The following is a 22253-nucleotide window of genomic DNA, read 5'->3' on the forward strand; positions in this document are numbered from 1 at the left end:
AAGAAAAGGATTATCTATGTAATAATAGAATATAAATAAACTATATAAAAAAAATTATATGAATTAACTGAATGGTTTTTGTTGAAAAAGGATAAATACTTTTAGGTCCTTATTGTAAAAATGTATATGATAATTAAAATTCAAAACCTAATCAATTCGAAGTTTCGTAGTTGTAGATTCCGACGTACAAAATTTAAAAATTGTTATTTTTAATATCCTGCTAAAAAATTCCTGAACTAAAGCTAAATCTTAGGAAATATTGGATTCCTTTACACCAAAATCCTTCGTAAGGGTTTCCATGTTATAAAAAACAAAGACAAAGTTATCTAGCGATAAATATTAATGTCATTTTCTTGGTTAATATTACGTATGTTCACATTTTTTTTGAATATCTTCTTTATCTACTTGATATTAATGAAGAGATGTTTAGGATGCTAATAAATAAAATTATTTTTAATTTACTTGTATTTTTGTGCGCGGAATACTATGAAAATTTAACGGTTTTACTGCACCACCATTATTTCGAAAAGTTGTCGTAAGGATGTGTAATTTATATAGATCATTTTGAAACTTGTGACAACGCCAATTTTCTAAATAATTTCCGTTTAAAGTTTGTTTCTCTTTGATAACGCGTTTGGTTTGACTGTTTACGTGTTTACTTTTAATGACGAAAACGCTATTTCTACCGTGGTTATTCTGACTTTCTGGCTTTTCTCGCAAAATGGAGAAACCTCTAACTTAGTAACACAATATTGAAAATTAATCGAGTTACTTACTGTTGACACTAAATTTCTGTAGGATATTCTCGCTCTGATGCCGTCAATCTGCTTTAAATAAACTGAATTACGTCAGTTAAAAATTCATTTATGCTAACACCCTTAAATTTCTTTGTTGCATGACGGAGAGAACATTAAGTCGATATTCACCTACCTGTAAATGTCATTTCAACCAATTACGTAAGTATCTTATTAAATTAGCTAATTTGTACCAAATTAAAAGACTTACTTAACCCGAGAATCAGAAAAACTTCTGCGAAGCTTTTTAAAATGACTCCTGTTATATATTCAGCAGATGGCACACTAATCGAATCTACCTTGTCAGCTTTCTCTCTTTCGCTCTCTTTCTTTGTAAGCAGTAACTAAGAGGGAGAGAGATATCCACTAGCTTGTTCGATTTTCGGTAATTATTGCCAGATCTAGGGAAACTTCCCTAGACCTAAGGGATTTAGAGCTAACTTAAGGGAAAGGGGATTAGTCCCAGAAGTTTGTCTGTTCTGCGAAGCTTTTTAAAATGAGTCCTGTGAAATATTCAACAGACAGAACACTGATCGAATCTACCTGACCAGCTGCGTGTTGGTGGCCATTCTCCCTTTCTTACTTACTGCTTGCAGAGAAAGAGAGGGAAAGAGATGTCCACTAACACGTTCGAGTTTTGGTATTTACCTAGACCTAGGGGATTTAGAGCTAACTTAAAGGATTATTTAGCCCCAGGATCTAGAAAACTTCTGTGAGGCTTTTTGAAATGACTCCTGTTATATATTCAACAGATGGCACACTAATCGAATCTACCTTGTCAGTTCTCTCTCTCTTTCTTTCCCTTTCATTCCCTGCTAGCAGCAAGTAAGAGGGTGAGAGATGTCCACTAACACATTATTATCTTAGACCCAAATTAGGACATCATCTAGCCGCGAAAGCCTTTACGAATTTGTCAAGGGGATTGTTATTTAATTTATAGACAATAAATAAACCATTGTTGTTTAAGGTTATTTGGATTTGTTTAATTAGGTACTTCTGAATAAATAAAGAGAAAAGTTGTTTTCTTTTTTGCATCAAATCATTTTTTGTTTTAACATCGTTTTTCGTCACAAGAATCTCCCGGAATATAGGAAACGTAAAAGAAAACAGGACACGAGTGAGAAAGACTTGCGATCTGAAGATTCCTTACCTTTCTATATGAATAAATTAAGGATACTTTCCTTGATTTTTGTCGTCAGACTTTCCTTAGAGTCAAGATTTTAAAGAAAAAGGAAAGGGAAAATTGTGAGCAGCGGGACACCCTCCATTCGTAATTGGATTTTGATTACTTATTAGATGCTGTTTTAAAGAAGCGCTGGCATCAAAGTGTCGGAAAAAAAGGTTATTATTCTCGTGTTCGTCTTCGCGTATAGGAAGGACGACGTGTGTTATCATTCTATATTGGGATTGTGTGTTGGCCCCTTTCATTTTCCCTTTCGTGTCCCTTTTCGGATTGCCTCGTCATTTTGCGCCGCCATTCTTCCTAATCATCACGTCGTTTAGGCTTTTGTGGAGGCAAACTCATTGAAAAATGAACAAAAGCGGCAACTGTGCAAAGAAATCGTCGATGTAATGAATGGTCGTGTCAGAGACGAAGCGTAACAAATGATAGTCAACCTTAGAAAGTATTCAGGAAAGTAAACGAGGCTTGAAATGTTTTTTCGAAGACGCTCTATTTTATTTGCCAGAATGTGGTGGGATATTATTCACTCGTCGGAACAGACAAATTTAACAGCACATTTTGCACCAAATTGCAACTCCTCCGGGAAATGGATGACGGTCTCACTTCACTTCTGAATCCCGTTTCATTCCTTCCCAATTTTTATCGGTCAAAATCGAACAAAATATTCGACCATTCGCATCCAAAATTTATTCATTACTTTTTAGTTCCATTGAACTTAATACAATTGGTTTTTGAGATACTTTGAATTTATGTAGAGTTAAATGCAATGCATCAGTGAATTAGTTTGTTCAATTAACTTCTACCTACTACAGATAACCTCAAATTAGTGAAAAAAAATTGTTCGAGCACAAGCATTGGTCGGGTTCGGTTCCCGGCGAGGGAGAAACAGCAGCAACAATTTTTCTTTATTAATTTGAGGCTATCGTAATCGGTAAAAGTTAATTCAACAAATTAATTCACTAACTAATGCATAGAATTGTTATTTATAAAGGAAATAATAATCACAAAATCATGTCAGAGATACCGAAAAACTCTACGACAAATCTCAATGTTGACGTACCAGTAATTAAGATCGTCAATTATCGTCATCTAGAGTATAAAAGCCTAATACACATTTTGACATATAAAATGTCATCCTTAGTTAGAGACCAAATTAATTTAACTTCAAAATCTTGTTAGAATAGTAGTCTCCGAGACAGTCTATTTGCTGATAATAAAATTACAGAATTAATTGACGTGTATATTTTGTAACTTTGTGTTATTATCATCCTAGGGTCATCAGTCGCACCTCCACTCTCTCCTATACTAAGCTAATCCTNAATGTCTATAGCACAAAGGTAATTAAAACATTTTTTTACTGTCATATACATTCCGAATAATTATCTTCATCCCTTGAAATCGCCGTTTTGTTTCTGTCACGTCCGCGTAATCCACGTTTCGTACCCGTGCTTCAAACATACACTTTTAATTGTCTACTTCGAATTTACAAATTAACCGTTCGCGAGCCCAAAGGCGATTTCTGTTTGTTAAAAAGTAGATAACGAAAACAGGAGACTTTCCAGGTTTTCGTCTTCGATGTTTATATCTCAAAGGTGTATGTTTGGAGCCCAGCGTTGTACGGGTGCGAAACTTGGACAGTGGTCGCGGCGGAAAAGAAAAGGTTAGAAGACTTCGAAATGTGGTGTTATAGGCGAATGATGAGGATAATGTGGGTAGAAAAGGTTAGAAATGAAGAGGAATTAGAAAGAACAGAGGACATTATGGAAGTCAATAAGAAATAGGCGAGATAGGTTGGTAGGACACCTTCTTAGGCATGAAGGTCTAGTCAGAGACATATTAGAGGCAGAAGCAGGAGTTAGGAGGGGTAGAGGTAGACCTAGATTCGATTACTGTTCGCAAGTAGTTAAGGATATGGGTTCTTTTAGTTTTAGGGAAATGCGAAGTTTAGCTCACGATAAGAAAGAGTGGAGGTACGTGTCCAGCCAGTGTTAGGACTAAACGACCTTATGATGATGATGAACCATCTTCTCACCTCCGCAAGACACCAATTTTTTGAATATAACTTTATTTACTTTCATTCTACACTGTCTTTAACTCCTCCTTGATATAGGATTACCTACGATTGCCGTGGTAATTCCTATTGTAGCGAGCACGAGCGTGTTTGTGTGCGTCCGGGCATACGTGTGTGTGAGCGGCTTATCGATTCGCTGACTAGCCGCGGGCGCCTTTCTTCATGTGCGCCGTATCTGTAAACGTGTGTGTAGTACTTGCGTTCCGGGAAAGCAATTAAACAGTTCGAAGAAAACGAAACTTTTCCGGACGGCTCGAGAATGTTCCCGAAAGGAGGCAACGGAGTATTTAAAGGAAGAGACGATCGCCGAAGTGGAGGAGAAGTAAATAGACCGTTGCAGGAGTGAATCAAGAAATAAATAGACAGTGATAGAAGTGAAATAAATAGAACAGTGAATAGTAACAGTAGTGTAAATAAATAGTTTTTGTCGTTGTGAGTCTTAATAGTTAATTTGCTAACCCACGAACATTACACTATCTTCAGTTTTACACACCGCTGCCTTCGTCGGCTCGGGATCACTGTTGCCAACTTAAGGGTTATCTCCAAAATATAGAGGGTAAATAAATAGAATGGGATTTTTTAGAGACTATGTTATTAAGCGTATTTTTAAGAATTTATTGTATTTGTTCTTGTATGTATAATTATGCATAACATTATGGCATAATTAATACGAAACACGTCTAAAGAAGCAAAATTTTGGGCGTAATAATCAAATTTTACAATAGTCATTTTTGCAATTTTATTTAATTTTGATATGTGTCCCTGTCCAGTCATCCGAAATCAAAATAGCAATTTCGCTTGAGTATAGAACAGCTTTAATTTGATTTTAAAAGAACGAGATAGGTACAAAGTGTTGGAAATTTCTTTTAAACGATTGAAATCGTTATTTGGAAATTTTATTTTCGTGAAAGGATTCTTAGCACGGGTCTCTTTGATTCGCATTCTAAAAATGGAAAAAGGAAAAATGTTTTCCACTTACACCTTACGTCGAGGACAACGGGGTTGCTTGTCCCTCGCCCTTCTGTGTTCGTCGCACGACAAATGAATTTCCCTGCCGTGGCTTTCGTGACACTTTGCAAGACGAGGCTGTGATCGCTTAATATTATCCCAGCCGAAACGTTGTGATGTATTTCGGTAACCTATAAGGAAAAGATGATTACAATTACGCGAGAAGTTGTAGAATATGAAACAGGATTTTTTTCGGATTTTAATTAAGAAGTATTTTGTCATGAGAGTATTTGAAGGTCCGTCCAGGTCAAAAACTGGACAGTCAAAAATGTTTTGAAAGTAAATTGCTCCAAATAAGATATTTAAAAAAAATTTTTTTTAATAACAATCTATACTTCGTTTACTTTCTGTAGCGATATGTGACCTTCAGTTTGACCGGCGCAAAGTGGAAAAGAACAACACTAGGCCAGAAAAGGAAGGAGGCAACTCTCGGCCAAACTCTTAACCGGTGAGGAGCGTATAATTCGTACAGTATTGCACGGCAAAATTGACCATTTTATCCACTACAATTGCATTGCTCAAATGTGTTGTTATTGGTACCAATTACTACTGAAAATATCAACGAGATGTTTATTATATATGAAGACATATTAAAGGCTTTAACGCTTGTTTTCGACTCGCACTACTATTCACGATTGAACAAAACTGTTGGCAGGTACTGTATGAAAAAGTCTGTTTAATGAACAAGAGTCGAGAGTATAATGAGCTTTTTTCTCCCTTGCTACGATTTTTCCAGCGCGCATCCAAGACATTGGAAGGGGCACATCACTAGAGAAAGTAAATGAAGTATATGTTTGAGCTTTGAGGCCTAATCATTTTTTGGAAGAAGAAATATTTTTTTTTGGATCTCCATAAAAATTTTCAAAAATATCCGGGCCCCATCTAAAATAAAATCTGCCGACCCTTTTTCTAGGTTTTGAATAGTTTCTCTCATTACATATTAGACAAGAAAGTGACAAGAAGGAAACTTTTAGAGCTTGGGGCATAATTTCCGTAACATTAGCAAAGAAATCAGAATTGAAATTGTATATGCTCATACGTGGTGAATTTGTAAGCTTATAGCTATGGCAATAAGAACATACAGCGGCATTTATACTTACGTCATGAAACCAAGAGAGTTTGTAAGCTTTCGGATTGGCTCTAACGTTGCATTCAAAGTAAACATCATCTCCTTCTTTGATGTCTTCGGGGTTCAAACTCGATCCCATTTTGAGCGTTACTACAGGCATGTCTGTAACAAGTTTTCCATAAAACAGACAGACAGATACGTAGTGCTTACTTTTAGCTTTTCGCATATATGCATATATTTAATCAAACATAAAGCAAACAACCCCCTCAATATAAATAGCGTACAGGTCTCTTTATGTTACATATCTATTGGAAAAACTTTTCTTACAGACGAGAATATCGTCAGGTTCCTGAATTCCTGAACATTTTCCTTTGGGCACCCACGCAATATTGTGGTAAGTTAAAATTAATCAGATAAAAAAGTAATGACACTTTTTAGACTTTTCATCGCGTTATTTATTAAAAGTTGAATTCTTTACAAATTCAAGCCTTCGTATTTTTCACATTTATTAGATTCTTCTTTGCAAAATTAGACACTCGGTGGGATGTATGAAAAAATTCAATCCCAATTTTGATTTGTACAAACAGTCTCAATATTACAATTCATGATATCAATTATTTATTTCCCTCTAGTTACCAAATAATGTTAAAATTAGAACCAATGTTAAGGGATAAGGCCATAATTCCACTAGAATAATACACTTTCGTATTTATTCTCCTAATATTTATCAACATGATAATTCAAGTTATTTAAGTGGTGAAAAACGTATTATGTAATATATAATCACACTGACGTTTCGCTTTATGATGTAGAAGTTTCTTATGGTTGACTATTTAGATCTTGAATGTGAATATGATCAAGTATTTTTTTTTAATATTTCTATTCGTGATGATAAATACAAATGAAATGAATACAAATAATTAATTAATACGTTATAGACAGAGATAAATAATTGAGTGAAACTTACAGTGAACATTCAGTCTCCACTTGTTTTCAAGCGCGCTGTCTGGAATGGACGGGTTTTCAGCGCGACATGTCAAGTATTTCCCATCATCTTCGATAGTTGGAACTAACGTTAAAATACTCATTGTTTGGTTATCTTGTTCTGGAAACTAAAGGAAATAATTACGTCATTACACAGTAACGGAGGCATCTTGAAAACAAATTGAGTAGCATAAAAATGCTCAGTCTGTCAGAGTCTCTGAAAGCGAGACTCGAGTCTCCGTCTCTTATCGAGTCTCTCTGGAGTCGCTAAGAGAGACTGTCGAGAGACTTAAAAACACTGTTTAGCGTCTTTAAAGGAGAGACTGGAGTCGCTCATAGAGAGTTCTCATTTCGTATCCAGTCTCATAACGAGAGACTCGAATCTCTGAACGAGAGACTCGAATCTCTGAACGAGAGACTCGAAACTCTCAATAAGTGGTGTCTCGATAGACATAGTTAAAATTTTTTAAGTTCAACATATTTCAGAGACCCCAGTCATTCATACTCGAGCCTCGCAATTTTTCAGTTTTATTCATTCAGTCTCTCTGTGAGAGACTCGAATCTCTGAATTAACAATTTTATCGTTCGAGTCTCTCATACAGAGACTGTGAGAGATCCATAAAAACACCTACGCCATAATTGAGAGACTGTGAAAGACTGTGAGAGACGCTCTTGGAGATGATGAAAGACTCTGAGATACTGGAGAGAGACTGAAAATTTTTGTCTAGGGATATTATAAAGGAAAGGAATTCTAAATCAAAATAGAATACAAAAATACATTCTTGGTTTAAACTTTTAGCCCACCTTTGAGATAGTGTGTTAGTTATCTAATAATATGATTTCAGAACGTTGTCAATACTTCCGGTTCATTTTACAAAGTTCTACCTGAGAGTAATCCTAGACATTCGAGAACATTTCAGCTGAGAACAACGCTAGAAACATTCGAGAGCATTCTCAGTTATTCTATAATAACAAACTGCTGTTTGGTAGCCGGTGGTCGACTTACAAACCTTTCATATCTACCAAACTGAAGAATATTCTAAAGGACTTCTAGAACACAAGTAGACCACTTTTAAACTTTTAACCGCTATATCTCTCCCACCACTACAACTACTGACATGCATCCGCCATACTGTATTTCGAGAGACTTGAAGCTACTCCCACCCCCGGTGGTTTACATTTTCTGATTATACATTTTATGGAATACTATTTATGGTATATTTTAAGTGTAATATTATCATTGTTTGACTTTTCAAGTCACTCATTTCAGTTTAAGTTTAAGTTTAAGTTTATTTATCAGAATTGTAATTACAATATTTTATATGACGTTATGACTTTAATGAGTGTATAAGAAATACTTTCCAAATGTGTATTCGTAAGACCTACAGGTACATGATCCCTAACTGAGGATTTTATACGTACCTAAATCGAATTTGTTGAACTCTGTGCAAAATAGGGTGCCTAGGGCAAACTTCCCGATCTGCTCATTAATTATTTATTAAAGCATGTCAGCTGTTGTAGTTTCTATAAAATTTGACTTTGTTATTTTTAAGAGCCTGCTCGTTTCTTTTATGAACGCGAATAAATTGAAGACCCGGCGCATTCACGATTATTGCAACCGGTGCCAAGAAACCATTCTTAATCCAGCGCTTTATACCTAAGAAAATGTCGAGATGTTCAAAGAATTATGTCGGACCGTTAAGAAGATATATCCCATTTTTATTCATTGTATGATTGCTAGAGTAGAATAAAAAGAATTTTTTATAGGTACCTTATGTTTTTTGTACGACTATGAACCATTTCTGACCATTTCTTTAATGGCAATTTTATTTTCATTAGTTTTAAGTTAATTACATTTAAGTATGTATGTATGTATGTGTTTTAAAATTTGAACTGTGAAAATACATCAGTAAATCAATTTAATAAATTTATTTATTTCATCTCGTAGTAATAACGATTATAATGTTGTGATGACAATATAATAGAAGATTTGGGATGTTTTCTCTTCAGTATAACAAAAAATAAATTCTCGAAAATAAGAAGTCGTTGTTTATCATCATAAGGTCGTCAGACCTAAGACTGGTTGGACACGCATCTCTACTTCTTCCTATCCTGACCTAATCTTCGCATTTCCTGAAACTAGAACATCCCAGATCCTTAACTATTTGCGAACAGTAATCTAATTCAAGTCTGCCTCTACTCTTCTTAGCTCCTGTTTCTGCCTCTAATATGTCTCTGACTAGACCTTTATGCCTGAGAAGGTGTCTTACCAACCTATCTCGCCTATTTTTTAATTTCCATAGAGACCTCCGTTTTCCTATTCCTTTTAATACCTCTTCATTTCTAACCTTCTCTATCCACGGTATCTTCATTCGCCGGTAGCACCACATTTCGAACGCTTCTAACCCTTTTTTTACGCTGCGCCCACCGTCCATGTTTTGCACCTGTACAACGCCGCACTCCAAACGTACACCTTTAACAATCTTTTTCGAATTTCTAAATTAATCGTTCGCAAGCATAGAAGTGACTTCTTTTTATTGAAAGCGACTCAACCCTGCGCTATCCTTTGCTTTATATCCCTACTACTTCTACCGTCCTGACTTATCTGACTTCCTTGATACCTAAATCAGCCACTTCTTCTAATCTTTCGTCTCCTATCTTTATATTCGCTCTTTCCCTACTTCTTCTTCCTTTGCTTACTAGTATTTTTGTTTTACTTTAGTCGATCGCATAGATCACATACGAAAGGACTGGCTGTAGAGATATTTCGCAATATTAATAACCCAAAAAGAAAATAACAATACGATTATTCGGAAAAATCCTCTATATTTCCTTAAATGTAGTGTTGAATAAAAACAAACGGAGAATGCGTCCTTGACATTCTGTAATTATCTTTAATTATACGTGAAATTACTTTCACTTTTATACATAGGTAGATAGAACACATGTTTTAGATTTGAATTTTATAAACTGATAAGCCATAAACATTTAATTAGTTTTTATTGTATGTATTTTAATTTATTTTAGAATTGTGTTTGTTTTTAATTAACGTTTTCGAAAAAGAGTTCATTTATTTATAAATTCAATTTTCTTTTAAATGTGAGTGAAATAATAAACGAGAATATGTACTGGAGCGTTCATTTGTTTTTAAATTGACAACTCTACAGCCCGATAATTAATGAAATGATTCGCTCAAAATTTAAAATGGCTCGTTAGATTTAATCGCTGATTGATTGACTATTAATTGCTTAGTGTTATACATTAAAAGAGCTTTTGAAATTTATTAACTCACTTTAGTATCAAAATTAATGATTGCATTATTGTTTTCTTTTGCTAAATTTGAATAAGTTTTAAGGAAAAAGAAAGTAGATTAAAGTCCATAATAAGAAAAAGGGAAAAAAAAGTTGAAGTTCTCTTTTACTCAATAAACAAATAATAAAAAGACGATTAGTACTACGTGGTACATAATCGAGCTAGTAGATGGCAGCAGAATAATGAAATTCAATATTAATATGAATATTTAATATAAAAGCTTAATAATGAACAATTTTGATTGAAATTATGTTTAAAATAATAAGAAAAGGATTATCTATGTAATAATAGAATATAAATAAACTATATAAAAAAAATTATATGAATTAACTGAATGGTTTTTGTTGAAAAAGGATAAATACTTTTAGGTCCTTATTGTAAAAATGTATATGATAATTAAAATTCAAAACCTAATCAATTCGAAGTTTCGTAGTTGTAGATTCCGACGTACAAAATTTAAAAATTGTTATTTTTAATATCCTGCTAAAAAATTCCTGAACTAAAGCTAAATCTTAGGAAATATTGGATTCCTTTACACCAAAATCCTTCGTAAGGGTTTCCATGTTATAAAAAACAAAGACAAAGTTATCTAGCGATAAATATTAATGTCATTTTCTTGGTTAATATTACGTATGTTCACATTTTTTTTGAATATCTTCTTTATCTACTTGATATTAATGAAGAGATGTTTAGGATGCTAATAAATAAAATTATTTTTAATTTACTTGTATTTTTGTGCGCGGAATACTATGAAAATTTAACGGTTTTACTGCACCACCATTATTTCGAAAAGTTGTCGTAAGGATGTGTAATTTATATAGATCATTTTGAAACTTGTGACAACGCCAATTTTCTAAATAATTTCCGTTTAAAGTTTGTTTCTCTTTGATAACGCGTTTGGTTTGACTGTTTACGTGTTTACTTTTAATGACGAAAACGCTATTTCTACCGTGGTTATTCTGACTTTCTGGCTTTTCTCGCAAAATGGAGAAACCTCTAACTTAGTAACACAATATTGAAAATTAATCGAGTTACTTACTGTTGACACTAAATTTCTGTAGGATATTCTCGCTCTGATGCCGTCAATCTGCTTTAAATAAACTGAATTACGCCAGTTAAAAATTCATTTATGCTAACACCCTCAAATTTCTTTGTTGCATGACGGAGAGAACATTAAGTCGATATTCACCTACCTGTAAATGTCATTTCAACCAATTACGTAAGTATCTTATTAAATTAGCTAATTTGTACCAAATTAAAAGACTTACTTAACCCGAGAATCAGAAAAACTTCTGCGAAGCTTTTTAAAATGACTCCTGTTATATATTCAGCAGATGGCACACTAATCGAATCTACCTTGTCAGCTCTCTCTCTTTCGCTCTCTTTCTTTGTAAGCAGTAAATAAGAGGGAGAGAGATTTCCACTAGCTTGTTCGATTTTCAGTAATTATTGCCAGATCTAGGGAAACTTCCCTAGACCTAGGGGATTTAGAGCTAACTTAAGGGAAAGGGGATTAATCCCAGGATCAGAGAAACTTCTGCGAAGCTTTTTAAAATGACTCCTGTGAAATATTGAACAGACAGTATACTGATCGAATCTACCTGGCCAGCTACGTGTTAGTGGCCATCTCTCTCTTTCTTACTTACTGCTTGCAGAGAAAGAGAGGGAAAGAGATGTCCACTAACACGTTCGATTATTGGTAACTGTTGTTAGATTTAGGGAAATTTACCTAGACCTAGGGGATTTAGAGCTAACTTAAAGGAAAGAGGATTATTTAGTCGCAGGATCAAGAAAACTTCTGTGAAACTTTTTGAGATGACCCCTGTTATATATTTAACAGATGGCAGACTAATCGAATCTACCTTATCAGCTCTCTCTCTCTTTTTTCCTTTCTTTCCCCGCTAGCAGCAAGTAAGAGGGTGAGAGATGTCCACTAACACATTCGACTGTTGCCAGATCGGGGGAAATTTCCCTAGACGTGAGGGATTTAGAGCTAGCTTAATAGAAAGAGGATTTTTGATGCCGTCTTGATTCGGGCTAGGTCTGAAGAAGCTTGCTACTCGTGTTAACGAAACGTTATTATCTTTAGACCCAAATTAGGACATCATCAGTTTAGCTACTAGCGAAAGCTTTTACAAATTTGTCAAGGGGATTTTTCATTTAATTTATAGACAATATAATATGATTTTTGCGGTAAATAAATCATTGTTGTTCAAGGTTATTTGGATTTGTTTAATTAGCTACTTCTGAATAAATAAAGAGAAAAGTTGTTTTCTTTTTTGCATCAAATTATTTTTGTTTTAACATCGTTTTTCGTCACAAGAATCTCCCGGAATATAGGAAACGTAAAAGAAAACAGGACACGAGTGAGAAAGACTTGCGATCTGAAGATTCCTTACCTTTCTATATGAATAAATTAAGGATACTTTCCTTGATTTTTGTCGTCAGACTTTCCTTAGAGTCAAGATTTTAAAGAAAAAGGAAAGGGAAAATTGTGAGCAGCGGGACACCCTCCATTCGTAATTGGATTTTGATTACTTATTAGATGCTGTTTTAAAGAAGCGCTGGCATCAAAGTGTCGGAAAAAAAGGTTATTATTCTCGTGTTCGTCTTCGCGTATAGGAAGGACGACGTGTGTTATCATTCTATATTGGGATTGTGTGTTGGCCCCTTTCATTTTCCCTTTCGTGTCCCTTTTCGGATTGCCTCGTCATTTTGCGCCGCCATTCTTCCTAATCATCACGTCGTTTAGGCTTTTGTGGAGGCAAACTCATTGAAAAATGAACAAAAGCGGCAACTGTGCAAAGAAATCGTCGATGTAATGAATGGTCGTGTCAGAGACGAAGCGTAACAAATGATAGTCAACCTTAGAAAGTATTCAGGAAAGTAAACGAGGCTTGAAATGTTTTTTCGAAGACGCTCTATTTTATTTGCCAGAATGTGGTGGGATATTATTCACTCGTCGGAACAGACAAATTTAACAGCACATTTTGCACCAAATTGCAACTCCTCCGGGAAATGGATGACGGTCTCACTTCACTTCTGAATCCCGTTTCATTCCTTCCCAATTTTTATCGGTCAAAATCGAACAAAATATTCGACCATTCGCATCCAAAATTTATTCATTACTTTTTAGTTCCATTGAACTTAATACAATTGGTTTTTGAGATACTTTGAATTTATGTAGAGTTAAATGCAATGCATCAGTGAATTAGTTTGTTCAATTAACTTCTACCTACTACAGATAACCTCAAATTAGTGAAAAAAAATTGTTCGAGCACAAGCATTGGTCGGGTTCGGTTCCCGGCGAGGGAGAAACAGCAGCAACAATTTTTCTTTATTAATTTGAGGCTATCGTAATCGGTAAAAGTTAATTCAACAAATTAATTCACTAACTAATGCATAGAATTGTTATTTATAAAGGAAATAATAATCACAAAATCATGTCAGAGATACCGAAAAACTCTACGACAAATCTCAATGTTGACGTACCAGTAATTAAGATCGTCAATTATCGTCATCTAGAGTATAAAAGCCTAATACACATTTTGACATATAAAATGTCATCCTTAGTTAGAGACCAAATTAATTTAACTTCAAAATCTTGTTAGAATAGTAGTCTCCGAGACAGTCTATTTGCTGATAATAAAATTACAGAATTAATTGACGTGTATATTTTGTAACTTTGTGTTATTATCATCCTAGGGTCATCAGTCGCACCTCCACTCTCTCCTATACTGAGCTAATCCTCATAATTCCTTAATCATCCCACATCCTTAACTATTTGTGAACAGTAATCTAATCTAGGTCTAGTTATAAACAAATATAATAATTTTCTATAAAAAAACCTAGAGTCAGTGTATCTAATGTGTAGTCTTCACGCTTCTCCTACGTTTGTCCCTAACGACCCTTATCTTAACATTTTTGGATTTTATATACTTATCTACTTGTGTTTGGTTTGCGACGCATAAAATTAGCAGAAGGGAAAAAGTGGGGCAAGCGATTATCGTAACGGGGTAAAATGTCACTTACGTTTTTCGCTAATCTTTTTATCGGTCGACTGCCCTTCCACCAAGTGATAACAGCCTCTGGTCTGGACCCTGACGTGCGGCATTCTATATCGTAACGTTTATCAGCAGAATACTGCTTCTCTTTCGTTAAAATGTTGACAGAGGTGGGTTTCACTGTAAAAGAAGAAAAATGCCGTAATTGCGGAAGTCAGAAATAAATTCGTTTTCCTTAATATTTTCGTAGTAACAGAAAAAATCTTAGACATTCAATAAACTACAAAGAGTAAAGGTCAGAATAAATAATAAAAAGATGGACTTGACTTTTTTACGAACCAAAGGGGCTACTTGTTAATGAGAACAATAAACAAATAATTGATAATACTGGACGTATTCGGTGGTTAGTTGTGATAAATAATCAATAAACTTGTTGCTTCTCATCATCATAAGGTCGTCAGTCCTAATCCTAAGACTGGTTGGACACGTACCTTCACTCTTTCCTATCCTGAGCTAAACTTCGCATTTCCCTAAAACCAGAACAGCCCACATCCTTAACTATTTGCGAACAGTAATCTAATTTAGGTCTACCTCTACCCCTCCTAACACTTGTTTCTGCCTCTAATATGTCTCTGACTAGACCTTCATGCCTGAGAAGGTGTCCTACCAATATATCTCGCCTATTTTTTATTGACTTCCATAGAGTCCTCTGTTCTCCTATTCTTTCCAATACCTTCTTCTTCATTTCAAACCTTTTCTACCAACGTGTTCCTCATCATCCGCCTATAAAACCACATTTCGAATGTTTCGCATTCGTACAACGCCGTGCTGCAAACATACACCTTTAACAACCTTTTTCGAATCTCTAAATTAACCGTTCGCGAGCATAGAAGTGACTTCTTTTTATTAAAGGCGACACGACCCTGCGCTATCCTCTGCTTTATATCCCTACTACTCCTTCCATCCTCACTTATCTGACTTCCTAGGTATCTAAAATCAGCCACTTCTTCTAATTTTTCGTCTCCTTTTCTTTATATTCTCTCTTTCCCTACTTCTTCTTCCCTTGCATACCAGTATTTTAGTTTTACTTTTATTTATTTTCATACAGTACTGATCTGTCAGTACCGCTTCCATTTTATTTAAAGCTATCTCTAGGTCCTCTTTACTAGATGCTAATACTGCAAATCTAAACATACTAATCTGTTGCCCTTGCACATATATCCCTACAGTTGTACTGTCTCTAATGTTGTTGCTTCTATTTTATCATTAATCTGAAATGGTCTAGGAGTGGTCGATTTCTACGACTTTGGGTTATCTCCTGCGTTATTCTGAAAAAAATGGGCCTACATTCTTTTAAACAAAACTAACGATGCGACCATGATCCTTCCTTTTGTTTTTGGTTCGATTCCTGTCGTAATAGGCCTAACATCACTCTTCTGTCTCCTTCTTTATTTCACCATTACACTGAACGTTGATTTTCTTATTTTAAAATCGTTGTTCTTCATCCCCTACCCTACTGGTATTTATGCGATTGATGTTTAATAACTGTTGCTTTTAATTAGATCTGCGAACGATCAACAGAATTAAGGCACATTTTGTACCGATTTCATTCTAAAGAATTATCTGTCGGAGTTGGGCCAATATTGTTTCGGAATTGTACATGCAAATATTTAAAGCAATTTAATATATTCGCGTAGGCATAAAGTTAACGATGTAATGTGTGAACACCTACTCGTTTAGCAATTCACGTAAAGTGGAATCCGCTGGAGCGTGGAAGCCGAAACAGATGAACATCTCGTCGTCGTCGTCGTCAGCGGCGCTGGGGCCGTCACGACGCCATATCCGGCCCCTTAAAATGACAGTTTTACCCGGCATTTATCTTTCACCATCGCGTCAACCCGCAACCCTTGATTTATATTCTCTTATATTTACAGAGCGTCACACTAATATCCTTTTTGCCGTATTCGCACTCCTCTCTCCCGCGAATTCCGAATCAGTCTTGCGAAATTTAATTGATTTATGCATGTAACCTGAAGGGATTTTGCATTGGCTGCCTCGGAATCTTGTTAGACTGCTTTGTAACGAATTTATTCTAAATTCCCGGGCAACGGGAACATCGCTAGCCTACATATACATTCATACAGTGTCTAGATACCTAACAATCTTCTTCTTATAGCAGCAGTCAACCTAATAATGCCATCTGACGGCGGGTATTGGAAATTAGGTATCTCCTGCTCCCCATAAAAATTCCCTAAATTATTTTTACGGTACAACAGTTACCTAAGGCCAATAAATTCCATTACGCAGCGATCAGGAACGCGGCACAATCTTACTGTATCTTCCGGATTCAGAATTTGCCAATTATAGGTATATATGTGCGTGTTCCCGGGAAATTCCTTTTTATTTTGCGGATTCTCATGAATAATAATCACTAATGCTAATAATAACTAATAAAGTTCATGCACAACTTCCCTAAGGGCAATTAATAACGAGAGGCAGGAGCGAATGGTGAGAATTTTTCAAAAATATGAGATGGTTGAGGAACGGATTCTAGGGTGACCCTAACCCTGCCAAAGCCTGCCGCCCCTTTGCTATGCCAATGCCCATTTATTAGTGTAAAATTTAATTTAAAAAAAGCTTCGCTTTCTTCCCAACTCAATCATTTTCCCACTCCCAACCTTGCCATTTTCTTCCCGGGGATGTACAACCTTCAGATTGATTTTCCTATTCGAGGAGGGGTTTTAGTCGGTAAAAATCCGACATTACCTCCTTTCAAGACGTATCTTTTGAAGATTTCCCCTCCTCGAGAATAATCTAAACAAAAAATCGGTTGTCTGTAAAGTTGGTTTACTGACGATAGTTGAACGTGACAACGTCATAAGAAAATACTGATGGAATGGTTTCATTTTTCAAAAGAAAATTTTAATTTTATTTGTTTGATAGATATTTTGTATGGATATAGAGAAGGAGGTAAATGGAAATGTATTATTGTATAGCAGCTGTCCACGCGGACGCATCGCTCACTCAAGTAGGAGAGAGACAGATGTCGAACGCTGCCGAACGCGGAGGCCGATTGTGCCTCTTTGTCGCTCGTTCCGCGCTCTCGCTTGCACTTCAAGCCTTAAATGGAACGCCTCAGAGCGAGGTAACGCCGCATGAGTCATATTTTTTCGTGCTTGCAGCCGGCTCCATCGAATTATAAGACGTTGTCACGTCAAAAAAATTAAAAGAAATTGGGTGTACTCACAGTTAATGTCGAGGATGACAACTTTCGAAGACGGTGGTGTCAGGATGGTGTTGGAAGCTTGGCAAATCAGTCTGGCTTTGAGATGTTGACGACCAATGTTGGGAAAGTGCAGGTGATTGACGACAATTCCGTCGTCACGAACCTCATACGAATCGTCTATTAATGTGTTCTCCAGGAACCATACAACCTTAGGCTTTGGACGTCCTGCAGGTTTAAAGTTGTCGAGCATTATTGATTGTTTTCACTTTTAAATCAACGTCTACTACATTGCAGAATTTCATAAATAAATCCACTTTATGTTTGCTTTGTTTCAATAAAAATTCCCTTATAACGTTGCGCTTTTTATTTACTTTAGATGTAGGGTAGTTTTACGTCAAGTCCCTTACATCCCTTAATAAAGTCCCCTTTGTTCTTTTATTAAGCTTTAAACTTGTATTACATGGGTACCTACATAAGTTGAAAGCAAAGTCGTCTACTTAATTTGTGATGTTCTGCTCGCTCTATAATTTAGAATTTTCTTCGACAAAAACCGATTTTAATAAACTGTCCTAAAATATTAAACAAAAAGCGACGCTCGGTCCATTATTAGTTCCGTTTAAAACTCGAACCATTAATTATTACTGTGACTGATTTTTTCGAAGATAATTAATCTGCAATCACGAACCGTCACTGGATCTAAGTACCTACTCTAAGTACATATTTGAGCTTTGTTGAAAATTACTTCTATATGGATACATCAAAACATGTCATTGATCGATTGTTAATATTATTAAGTATCAATCATCGGACGATTTCTTATAACAGTAATTTGGTACCTAGTTATTCCAAATGTACTTCTCAAACGAGTAATTTTGAATGTTTCAACGTAATGATGGTCATGAATAATTTTTAGTTACACTCGCTTTACAACGGAAAACATAAGAACTCACATAAAATTTTTATGTTCTATTGATTAGACATGATACTTTAATGCGTAAAATAAATTTAATAAATGTTGGTAGACATTGTATTCTTTTACTGTGGAATATGAAGGAAAAATCAAAGGTATAACATATGTAGTTACCTAAGTAGTAACACAACTAAGAGTTGACGCATTAAGGATATTTGGGAGGTATGTCAAAATACTACCAGACAAATAAAAATTTGGAAGAACGTTCCTCATTCAATTCTAAAACTCCTGTAAAAATTACAAATCGATTCACTAAACTGTTAGAAAGTTATTGAAATTTTAAAAAATTGTAATTTTACACGTCATTTTATGGAGATTCGTTAACCGAACAGANTAAACTAAAAGCGAAAGAATGTGCAAGCAATTCCATGTTTTCATGATATTATTTACTTAGTTAATCGTATAATTTATATGATACGTATTTTTCTGTTAACAGAATACACAACTGACAAACATTTGCTTTTTTCTGTGTTCGCGGAAGAAGGGGAGAGCTTAAGGGTGTTTGGGAGGTATGTCAAAATGCTACGAGACATATAAATGCAATTTTAAACTATTAATTATTATTTAAAAATATTAAAAAGTCTTACGCTCATTATTAATAAAGATTGAGACTAAATATTTTTTTGTTTCGAAGTTGAAATCAAGGCATATTCACTGCCACAAGTCAGTTAAAAATTTTCCATATTATTCGTTATTTCTTATTTTATTCAAAGTTTTTGGTCAAATTCCAAATTTTCTCTCAAACCGTATACTTTCTTTTTAGTATATATAGTATTTATTGACCTCATGATATGCTGCAAAACCTAATTAATCACGAATTTCTAATTTTATGTACTCCTGTCTCCGATTGTACCTCCCAAACATCCTTAACTACAGTGGATAACATTTATTACGACCTTGGTTATAGCGACCACTTTTCTATAGTGACGTTAAATTTAAGTTCTTTGAATTTAAAGCATACATTAGTACGAAATTCATGTGGCTATAGCGACTTCGGATGTAACGCCCTGTTAACAAATCTCTAGTAATCCCATACAGATAAAGCGACCGGGTCGACCGCCAAAGACACAAGGAGCTTTCAAATCTTTTGATTACATCCACACTTTTATCATTTGTTTATCATATTAGCCAGGTAGGTAGATAAGCGTGTACGTTAAAATGGCTCAGTTACACAATGATATTCTGAGTAGCAGCTGTGTTTAGAAGTTGGAAATCGTTTCAAAATTGAAAAATAGTGAAAACTATACATTCGTGTCTGTATCTTTTTAACTTTGCCTATAGCGACATCCGGATATAACGTCGTCGTTATACACGAAATCCAGTGCATATTGACGCAGTGTTTCATTATCAAGATACTCATTACAAAAACTGATATTTATTGAAATAGAAACATGCATTTCAACAGAGAAACGTATCACTTTTTGTGTTAGTTTCTATGTTGTTGTCAGTATTCGTATTAGATAAAGGTTTCTCTTAAAATAATTTTTATTTAGCCAATACGTAATGCAGGTAAATCGTTAAAGAAAAGCTGGTTATTGATTTTCATTTAGAAAGCACCACCGCATGCAAAAACGTCCTTAATGTCTACCGAGGGTGAAAGTTGTTATAAAAAATGGGATGGCCATTAGGATCATTTAATGACCGACCATTCGAGGATATTGCCGAATCCATCATGCACCTCTCCATAATTTGTTTTCAGTTTGAATTTTCCACTCGGAATCTTAACATATTACAAAGCAGTTCTGGAAATAATAAATTTTCACCCGGAACAAAGATTTCCCATTTTCATGCGTACTAACATAAAATTTTCACGTGTTTTGAAAACGAAATACCTAAGTCCTTTATGGAATTTACGACGAGGGTGTTAAATATTAACGTAATGTATTGCAACTGGAAGCAATGAATGTGTTTAATTTTAAAATTTAACCGAGGGGCGGCTCAGTTGCATTAAAGGCAACAACACAAGTGATTTTTATTTCCATTCTAGAAAGAGGAGACTGTGGTAAATATTAATTAAAAATTAAAAGGAAGACTCACCCTTAATTACGCGAGACTGACGTTGACAATGCCCACGTATGAAGTGGGCGAAACACGTGTCCGCTCCGATAAAGTTTTTTGTGGTAAATAGGGGTGAGTGTTCCTTTTAATTTTTAACAATATGGATTACATTCTATTAAGTAGTGTAACAGTAACATTAATCAATATAAGATACTTATCAAGTTCTTTAAACTTCTTAGCTTATTCGACTTGCTTCAAAAAGTTATAATCTCTTGCTGTTAATTATGACTTTAGAATATCTTGTAATTGGGGATTATATTCACTGACTCGATAAATTGGCCAAAGGAAGAATTTAAATTAACTTGAATTTTTCATGAAGGAAAAGCTTCCGCGACTACTATGCCTTAAAACTAACTTAATACTTCTCCCTTTTCTCTCTCTCTCTCTATTTCTTTCTTTCCTTTTTTTTTTATTCTCTGACTTGCTGTAACTACAATCTAATTATTAATAATAAATTTTCTTACCCCCACTCACTTCACAAATTAGGTTGACGTCGGAGCCTTCGTTGTACGGGTCCAGAAGTCCCGTTTTATCTCTTCGTTTCTCGTCGTAGATAATCGGCTTTTCTGGAGGAACTTGAAAAAGAATGGGATCGTTAATTTACACTGAAAACTGTAACACACTTCAAAAGAAACTTATGCTAAATTCCATAGGTACCGCATTTATTATCACACAGTCTTTATTTATTACACTCACATATGTAGATATGCGTTACAATACAATGTTATTTAATATGGTAATTCGTCCCTAACGCTTTTGAGGGGTAGTTTTTTGTTTCGTCAATTCCGCTCTATACAAAAATTTTCAGTCTCCCTCCAGTTTCTCAGAGTCTTTCAGCGTCTCTGAGAGCGTCTCTCACAGTCTTTCATAATCTCTTAGTTATTGCCTAGGTGTTTTTATGGATCTCTCACAGTCTCTGTATGAGAGACTCGAACGATAAACTGTTAATTCAGAGACTCGAGTCTCTCACAGAGAGACTGAATGAATAAAACTGAAAAATTGAGAGACTCGAGTCTCTCGTAGAATGACTGGGATATGTTGAACCTAGAAAATTTTAACCATGTCTATCGAGACACCACTTATTGAGAGATTAAAGTCTCTCTTTAGAGATTCGAGTTTCTCGTTCAGAAATTCGAGTCTCTTGTTCAGAGATTCGAGTTTCTCGTTCAGAGATTCGAGTCTCTTGTTCAGAGATTCGAGTCTCTCGTTCAGAGATTCGAGTCTCTCGTTCAGAGATTCGAGTCTCTCGTTCAGAGATTCGAGTTTCTCGTTCAGAGATTCGAGTCTCTTATTTAGAGATCCGAGTCTCTCGTTCAGAGATTCAAGTTTCTCGTTCAGAGTAATTTCGAGGTACGTACTTTATTGCAGGTAGTCAGGTGACGAATCAGTAACAAATTATTACTTGCGGACAGGCGTCAAAAAAGTAAAGGACCAAATCTTTTGAGATTCACCGGACCATGGTGAATCCCAAAAACCTTCGGGACGAATATAGACTCCAGCCGTGAAAGCCTACGTTCAATTTGGTAACTGCTTACATTTCCATGCCACCCCCGTAGGAGGTTGGCATTGCGACG

The 22253-nt window shown here is 35.2% G+C and overlaps 1 protein-coding gene across 3 annotated transcripts in view; it reads right to left on the minus strand.

Moving 5' to 3' along the window:
- LOC108735393 (titin) overlaps nucleotides 1–22253 on the minus strand; it is a 74010-nt gene that overhangs the window by 25769 nt on the left and 25988 nt on the right. For all 3 annotated transcript variants that reach the window (XM_018467336.1, XM_018467337.1, XM_018467335.1), the window contains exons 3-8: nucleotides 21144–21254; nucleotides 17673–17876; nucleotides 14454–14605; nucleotides 7093–7237; nucleotides 6157–6287; nucleotides 5028–5187 (exon numbers count right to left, since the gene is read on the minus strand). In XM_018467336.1, coding sequence (XP_018322838.1) covers nucleotides 5028–5187; nucleotides 6157–6287; nucleotides 7093–7237; nucleotides 14454–14605; nucleotides 17673–17876; nucleotides 21144–21254 — 903 coding nt within the window. The remainder of the gene's footprint in view (nucleotides 1–5027; nucleotides 5188–6156; nucleotides 6288–7092; nucleotides 7238–14453; nucleotides 14606–17672; nucleotides 17877–21143; nucleotides 21255–22253) is intronic.

Source organism: Agrilus planipennis, unplaced genomic scaffold, assembly GCF_000699045.2.
Source record: "Agrilus planipennis isolate EAB-ADULT unplaced genomic scaffold, Apla_2.0 scaffold40, whole genome shotgun sequence".
NCBI lineage: Eukaryota > Metazoa > Arthropoda > Insecta > Coleoptera > Buprestidae > Agrilus > Agrilus planipennis.